General features: G+C 42.6%; 1 protein-coding gene across 1 annotated transcript; it reads left to right on the forward strand.

Moving 5' to 3' along the window:
* The first annotated feature begins 1215 nt into the window (after positions 1–1215).
* cep63 (centrosomal protein 63) lies at positions 1216–7795 on the forward strand. The gene is given in 15 exon segments (XM_030791653.1): positions 1216–1315; positions 1395–1572; positions 3456–3551; positions 3651–3773; positions 3983–4114; positions 4501–4683; positions 4967–5112; positions 5362–5514; positions 5884–5986; positions 6126–6323; positions 6432–6518; positions 6669–6846; positions 6898–6923; positions 7147–7440; positions 7616–7795. Coding segments are annotated over 15 exon segments (2142 nt in total). The 5' UTR covers positions 1216–1250.
* Positions 7796–9067: the final 1272 nt, after the last annotated feature.

Genomic DNA, 9067 nt, shown 5'->3' on the forward strand with positions numbered 1-9067 from the left:
AACATATAACTGAAGTTCATGGTAGCATTAATCATGATAGGTAATTATGCTTGCACATATTCTATTCTAGAAATACACCACAATCATAGTATTTACGCTAGTTTCAATTTATTTGCTAATATTTTGCATTATATAGTCACGTCTGTGCACATATCAGTACACACGTAGAATGAAGCTCAGTGGCTAGCTTGGTATTCAAATACAATAATAGTATAAAAATTAACGTGCTGCCTCGATGCATAATTTTTCCGACATACTGTTCTTTTAGCTGCGTGATCCACCTGCACATTTCTTCTTAAGACAAAAACTACCTCCACAACTACTACACTATTTTTTCAAGTCACGAGAGCTACATTGTTTGTCTGCGCTTTCACTACTGTCTGTACCCACATGAAGTGGCTAAGCGGAGATCTGTTACCCATACTGCTTTGCGCTCAAACGAAATGTTTTGCGCCCAACGACATAGCAAACAACACAGATAACAAGCTGCTTTTGGATATGATTGTAAGTCCGTTTCGTTCTTGTCACAAAGTAACGCATAAAACATGTGTACATCGCGTATTGTGCGAATTTGGCGATGATGTCAGTTTTGTTATAACAACCAATTCGCTAGCTTCGCAGCTGAAGTTAGACATGAACTGATTTTGTTTAACCAAGTTAAATTGAGCTAACGTTACGTAGGTATTACTTTTATTTGTTCTCAGCCCTGCAACACTTGCAGTACACCTTAACCATAGTAACAGCAATAAAGCTAAACACACTTAACTACCGAAGCCATTCAAAAGAGCACTTCAAGTATCAGGAACGACACAGCAACAAGTGGTCGTTTCTCCGTAGTTGGAAGCAATTAGTAAACGTAACCAACCACCTCTAGCTTGTAAAGTGTCATAGTACTCTGCCTGTAATGTTAAATCCACGGAGCATTTTAAAAATCTGTCAGTTGTTGAACACAGCTGTTTAGTGTACTTCGCTTCAATATTTGAGCAAAGGACTGACGGTGAACCCTGACAAATTTTATTCAGAATAATTGTTAACTGAATGTTGTGCTGTGCAAAATGTTTGCTTCGTTGCAGTAACAATAATCAGAAATGACGAAATGTATCAACTCTCTGGAGAAAGGTATTGTCCTCATTCAGTGTATCACCATTTCTGTAGCATCTCTTTGTACTATGATCGATAGGTTACCAATTATAGACAAGGCACCGTTATTGTGTGGTGACTGGATGTGATTTGAAGATCACAGTTTGAAAATGGAGAACTTTTTGGGCACACTTCAGGACCATGACGTGAGGTTAGAGCTAACCAGCTAATTACTGTAGCCAGAAGCAAATTTGATAATGGCCAGCAACATTGTGCTTTAATAACAGAAGCTCTTTGACTGTCTGTCTTCTCAGTTCGGTTCTGACATCCTGTGAGCCAGAGCTCCAGGAGCTGATGAAACAGATTGACATCATGGTGAACCACAAACGCAGCGAATGGGAAGCGGAGGTCCAAGCCTTGGAGCTGCGGCTTCATAACGCACAAGAAGAACTCCAGTCAGCCAGGGACCTGTTAGACAAGAAGAACTCTGAGGTGCTTTCCCAGATACTCCTCATGTTATAATATACTTTTCAAGCAGGATTAGTGGTTGGTGCTTTCCCCCCCCCCCCCAACTCTTTCACTTTAAGAAATGAACTGAAATTCATTTCCACTCAAAGCTAGGTTGACTTTCCTCTTGCCAACTAATCTCATTAAACATGGTATTAGTTTTGCCTATGACTCAGTAATATCAGTGAATATCAGTGTGGCTCAGAAATGTCCAACACTGGTCCAGCTGATCCCAATATAATGTTCCCTCATCCCCCTGTCAGACACTCATGGTCAGGCACGCAGTGGTGTCCCTCCTGGGCCTACAGGAGACTGGTTTCCGTATGCTGCACATGGTAGTGGACGAGGGTTTACTGCAGGTGAACTGGCATGGGGCTTGGTAGGCAAAGCTCTCACCAGCATGCCCTGCCGTGTGTCCTCTTAAAACGAGGAACAGGTAGTTTAGTATGCTTCTCTTAACTCTGTATTTTAATAACAGTCCCGCATTTGCTTACATTCATTTTTTTGTGCAAGAACGGTAATCAGGCTGGTTCAATGTAACAGTGTGACGTCAACTAATTTACTCTGGTGAATGCTGAATGTGTTTTTGGATGGTATTGCTCATGTGATTGGATTGCTCTTCTGTTGCAAAAGTGTTTGAAGTCCTGGTAATAAGGATGTTCAGAAGTTGATTTGTACAGAAAGAATTTATATATGACAAGGAAATAGGCTGCTTCCTTGTAAACACTGCGTAAGCTTTATTGATGTCACTACCATAGTTCTGCTGCAGAGTTCCCATACATGCGCTCATTTCAAGCAAATTGATATTGCAATCTGATGAAAGTGGAGTAGAAATTTAAAAGGAATGGGCGTGACTTGTTTGACTCTAATGATCTGTTGCTGCATGTCTGAGTTTGTTCACGTTTAGTCGGAATCCCATATTGTTATGGCACAAATTCCACACACAATACAAGCTTTAGTGCTGCGTTCCATTTACCTCAGAAGTCGTGACTGGGACTGATGTCACACCCAAATTTACGGCATTCCAGTACAAGTCAGAAAACAGTTTTAGCCAGGTTAGCCATTGTTAGCGAAACCAGCTGATAACAACACATTACGTGGTATTTTGTGCATACAAACACCGTAGCAATATATCCACAGATAGAAGTTGGACATTGCTGTGTGTACTGTTTTAATAAGACACAACTAAGACAGAAGTGCGACTAATAAACAGTAAACGACTACAGCTCTCACTATTTCACTACTGGGAGCAAACATCTTGGATTTTTAGGTCAGGGTTGGTGAGGCTCCTCCGACTTTCTGAGTTGGAAATCCGACTTCAGGAAGCGTTCCAGCTGAAATTTCCGACTGGGAACTCGGAAATTCTGACTTCCCAGTTCAAATGGAACGCACCCCAAGCCCATGCTTACCCAGTCATATAAGCTGTTAAAGTATGTTAAAGCTGCTGGCATCCCAGGTCTGTATTCAGAAAGCCAGTTTTTAAAAAAAATTGATCTGCGCCATTGAATTGACAGAACGGTGAGTGACGAGTTAACCGACTGAACTGATCAATTAGTTTCATGATACAGTCACAATCTGTAAGTTCACCAAAACCCCCTCTGCTACTCCTGGACGTTTTCTCCGCAGGAGGAGACAGTGGGAGCTGTCATATGCTTTCCATTGTGCTTCTTTCACCACAGAAACTGAACAGCAGCTTATGAAATGCTGGGTTTGGAAGCACAGAGCTAGAGGTAGAAATTGTAAGATCTGTCGATAGGGTGCATTCCATTGACCTACAGAGCCAGATTTCTCATTTGTGTAAGTGATCTTTTTCCTTTTGAAATGGAGTATTCAACAAATCTAACCTCCCTGTTTTTTCACTTAATCAGATTAGGGTACTTGGAAAACAGCTGGAAGAAGTGCAAGCTGGGAGGCAGGAACTGGTTCTTAAATATGAGGAACAATTACAGCATGTTCGGGATGAGGCATGTGTAGCAATGGTCACATTTTTAGTATTCCAGGTTTCCAGTCCAGGTTTCAGTGTGGTGAAATGAAGGTCTCTATCTCTGTTCCTCCATGTACAGCTATCCAAATTAAAACGCAGCTATGAGAAACTACAGCGCAAGCAACTGAAGGAGGCACGAGAGGGAGGGAGAAGCCGAGAGGAGGACAAGAGTGAGGTGACCCGCCTTAACAACAAACTGGAGGTACTATACTCATGTAGATTTGACTGCAGCCACAATTGCTGTCAACATTGTTGCTCAATTTGTTGGGTTTTTTTTTCACTGTAGTGCGTCAAAACTGTTTAATTTCAGTTTCATAGCAGCATCAGGGAAGCTGTTGATTATTTAGTGCCATCACCTGGTTGTTGACTGTCACTACACATCTGTGACTGAGCTCTGTATGTTTGTATAAGGAGTTTCGTCAGCGTTCAGCTGAGTGGGAGCAGCAGAGGCAGCAGTACCAGAGACAAGTGGCTTCTCTGGAGGCTCAGAGGAAGAGCCTGGCAGAACAGTTCACTCTCATACAGGTTAACACACACTTAAACGTCAACGACACCATCAGTTTACAAACGGCTGAATTTGCAGTACTGAACACGTTTGTCACCAAACTAAACTGGTAATACTGTTTATGTAGCATGTGCCCACTGGCTTCTCCTATTGCACAAACCAACTTTACACGGCATAAAAGGGACATTAATGATGAATTTTCAAACTAAGAAATACAGAGTGGAATTGAAGAAGCTGAGGATGTACTCAAACGAATGACATTCCTCTAAAGTCATTTGAGCTGTCACTCACAGCTGTCATTTTGTTATTGTGTGATGTCATGTGAAGATGGCGGATGAGAATGGTGCCTTGTTACAGTATCATTATTCACTTACATGTGAAGTAATCCTGTTCTCTAAAGCACATATTATGAATGTAGTCTCAGACTGCTGGGAGGCTGCAGGAACAGGCAGAAGTTCAGCGACTGCGGGCGCAGCTGGAACGGGCGCAGGACTCCCTGCATATGCAGGAGCTGGAAATTGAGAGGTTGCGTCTGTTGCAGGAGGAACTGGGAGACTCTCACAGAGAGCGACAGGTCAGCAGCATGCTCCTCAGAGCATCAGGACAGGTAGAGAGAGATCCAGAGAGGATATTACTGTAGAACGGTAGCTGGTTAAGAGACAGCAAATGTAGTATTTTAGTTTCAAGTATCCCTGCACTGCTGTAGTTGTTTTATCACTGCCATAGTAGGACGGATTATGCGTATTGGGACAGGTTGCTACGATGAGTGATTAAGCTGACTGGTACTAAACTTCATTTGATTGACAGTCACTGGAGCTTGTGACTGAAGTGGTAGTTGTTGCTGTTTGTGCAGTAGAGTTAGACAGTGGGTTGTCCTTTTTTCTCTTCAGGTTCTGACGGAGGAGAAGGAGGAGCTGAGGGCCACTCTGGATGCTCAGGATCAGTTTGTGCGCAGTTCTGGTCAGCAGCAGCAGCAGCTACGTGCAGAGGTGGCCCGACTCACTCAGGCCTTGCAGGCAAAAGAGCAGACCATCCGGTGGGTCATCTCCCCATACACTCATTCCCACTTTTCACTGACATACTGCACTGTCATACCCACAGATATTAGTCTCATTTTTGATTGGTTTCCATCACCTACTTAATAGCTTGTTTATACTGTTTGCTGCCAGCAGCGCATGTTCTCACCAGATGTTCAATTTGTGCAAGTCAAAATGAGTTCAGCTCCACTTAGGTGTTGCTCCATGTAAGTACTTACATCTTTTTTCCCTGTGTGTGTGTGGTGCAGATCTTTGGAGGAGTGCCTGTCTCTTCGGGGTGCAGACCCTGCCTTGGGTCAGGCTTCACTCAGACAGCAGCTGGAAAAGACCACAGACAAGCTCCACAGTTCTCAGACCAGTGAAAAGCACCTGAAGGCTGAGGTAGCCCATCTGAGAGACAGGTTAGCTACTTATCAATGATCGGTCTTCAACAGGGAGATGACACCTTGTTTATGTTTGTACATTTTTGCTGTGTTATGAACGTTATTTGTTTTGTATGCAGATTTGTGTATATGTGCAGGGCTTTCTTAGTTATCTCCTGTTTTGTACATAACATGGAGTTTTATTTCCTCACACAAGGTGGCAGTGTTACATCAGTCATTTCATACCTTACCTTACATTATTCTCAGGGGTTTTATTCAGTAAGATAGTAAAATAGATGCTGTCTCATTAGAAATACAATATTCTTATTTTCTCTTTCGTTTCTAGACTTATACTTACAAGGGTTAGAAAGTACATTAAAGCCCATTATTTTTTTATTTGATCCACAGGCTGGAGAGTATGCTCGCACAGAAAGAGGAGATGTCCAGACAAGAGAAGGACTGGAAGGAGATGAAAGAGGAACATAGCCGCTGTCTTTCTGAAATTAAACGGGTAAAAACCGCGAAGCTTTACTGTGGCGCGAGTTTAGCCTTTGGGACTTTGGGTCTTCCCTGTGCTTGCGTATTTTTCCGATTTTAATTGATAGTGCAAGTAATTACAAACAATTATCTGATTGTGTGTCCCTGTGAAGTTACGTGATGAGCTTCAGCAAGTAGAGAAAATGCATTGTGGTGAGGTGGAGGGCATGAAAAAGGAGGTGTCCCAACTGACCAATGAACTTCATCAGCGTGACATCACAATTGCCACGCTCACTGGCTCCACCTCCAGCGTCGAGAGGCAGTTACGTGCAGAAGTGGATCGAGCGGAACGGCGGGCGGCTGAACTCAAGGTCAGAATAACAGCCATCAGACCTGAAGTACCGTGTTATCAGAACTAGTTAATGAACAGTGAATGTTAATGAATCAGAATTGTGAAACACTGTTGACTGTCTGTGCAGGTAACTCAAGTTCAGTTAGAAACCTTGAAGATTGAGAATCAGCACCTGAATGATCTGCTGGAGAGAGTAGAGGCCAGATCGCCCAAGGTCCACAACTCTGCTGTGAAATACATTTTAATAATTGTGTGTTTAGTGGTTATAGTGGGTCTGCAACTGAATTTTTATGCAGCTTTACGCAGCATCTTTCAGTAATTAACTGCAGGTTTTTGCTCTCGTTCTGTATGATGTCTCTCCCAGAGAGGTGACGCTTCATTGGTGAGTCTGAGAGACAGCTATGTGTCGTCCCTGAGCAGCCTGGAGAAGGAGAATCAGCAACTGAGGCAGGAACTAGCTGAGATGCGCGCACGCATGGAGGAGTCTGCCCAAACTTGGCAACACAAATACGAAAGAGCACTCCAGCAAAGCCAGAGTAAGAATGGCCAGCCAAGCAGCGCAGACAACAGGTACACACACACACCCTACGCACACATTCACACACATCTGATGAACCAAGTACTTGAGAACTGCAGAAGCATGGAGAGTTGATGTAGTGCTGCAAACTACATCAGTTTGACAACATTCAGAGTTAACTATCTGTTGTGATGTTTCCCTACCCAGATCTGGGTTCCATTGCTGAACATGTTTAAGGGCTAACTTGATCGGCATTTTACCTTGTGTCTGCTCCTCCTGCTCATGTTGTGATAGGTCAGACAAGGAGACACAGCAAAAACACAAGGAGGAGCTTCTCGCTATGGAAGCGAGGATGCAGGAGAGCTCCTCACGCTATGAGGAGGAAATACAGAGACTCCTCAAACAGTTAGAAGCCCTCTCCACCTCCTCTCCACAACACTCCAATGGTCAGTCACTGCGAGGCAGAGGAGCAGTCTCCCCCGCCCCTTCTGCATCTTCTGGATCTTCATCCTCCTCTTCCTCTGCACGAAAAGCACACAGAATTGCTGCCACTTTCACTGCAGTAGCCAATGGGCAGGAAGCCCTGATGTCAGACTCCGCTGATGACTTCTTGCCATTGGTTAGTCTAGTTTGTATTTATGTAGAGCAAGAAAGGAGAAAAAATGGAAAGCAGAAGAATAGAAACATACCGCAATGTGTCAAATTTGAGCTGCTCTCAAAATGTTCTTCACTTCACTTCTCGCTCTCTCTCTCTCTCTCCCTCTTTCTCTGTCTTTTCTCCTTCATTTCTGTAGGAGCGTTGTACAGACTCCCCCATTGGTTCGGTCGCATCCCGTTTCCTGGAGGAGGAGACACTCCGCACACAGGATCTGATGCAGCAACTGAATGCGCACATTCTGGAAATGAAGGAAGACAACAGCAGAACTGTTAGAAAGTACCTGAGCAAAGATGTCAGACCACAGAACGGCCACTGACCCACTTGGAAGAATTAAATGAATGGCTGAATAAACAGGAATGCTTTGACTTGTATTCCTCTGGTGACATTTGCGCACTTTGAAGGGTGATATGGTAACGGTTACATCATTTCACCTAATGTAAACAGTGAACTGCCATATTTGTAAGATCTGTTGATTGTTTTTGTATAATAAAACAAGTTGTTATTATGTGGTAGATCAAGGTGCCTTGAAGTTGACAACTTTTGTCTTTGAAAATGTTAATATTCTGATGCCAAATTCGTTGAGCCAAAAACTAAAAACAGTGGTGCTTGTTTTAGGATGTCCAAGCTTGCAGTGGGTCACTGACAATTTCCTCTTTTATTATGATATAAAATACTCCTAACCTCTTTCCATTAATGCAGGGAGGTAAGAGTGGACCTGTACTCAAGGCCTAAAAGGTCATGACCTCCATCACTTAAGGTTTAGAATTGTTTTGCAAGACAATACACTGAATAATCACATTTGTTTTACCTGTCAGGAAACAAACAATTGGCAATTTTGAGTGGCGCTATTCAAAGCAGGAGGCCAGTCAGCTTCACTGGAGTTCTTAGCCATCATAACCACTCTTAAGTTTTTATATTTGGGAACTACCCTCCCTAAAAAGACAGGCCTATGCTTTGCAAGCCAGTACTTTTATAGATTACTGAATATTCAGTACCAGGTGTGAGACTAGGGTTAGGGAGGCCCTCATCCTCCTTTTTTGGTATGTCTTCTTAAGTTTACCTGTTGAGCACTTTAGGAACTTGTTTGCATGGCCTTTTGATCCAAAAAGCTATCTTGCTCTTCCACAGTTATTTATATGAACCAATAATCATTATATGTTTGTATGTAATAAAATAATTCTTTTTGTAAACCAGCTGATGTCATAGTGGAGAAAATGTGTTTTAATGGAATTAAACATTATTTGATTTGATAATTCCAAGTGCCCTGTATATTCTGGGAGTGGATGTCTTAAGATCTGTATAAATGTGTATGTAATTTTGCTTTGAATCGACTTCAGAAAACACAGACTTGTTTGTTGGTATGGGGACGGTGAAGGCTTCAGGTACTTGGCAAAGCTATATATCGCTTCAACTTTTCTGACGGGTCACGCAGTGAACAAAGAGTTACACAGTGTCCACAGGTATGGATGAAAAGTGGAACAATACTGCTTGCCACTGTCTTGTTTTTAAATTAGGAAATAACACACATAGACAAAGAAAGATGTTCATTTTGTACTTTAAGTCTATTAGAAATTTACCTGTTTAATGT

Source organism: Chanos chanos, chromosome 14 (assembly GCF_902362185.1).
Source record: "Chanos chanos chromosome 14, fChaCha1.1, whole genome shotgun sequence".
Taxonomy (NCBI): domain Eukaryota; kingdom Metazoa; phylum Chordata; class Actinopteri; order Gonorynchiformes; family Chanidae; genus Chanos; species Chanos chanos.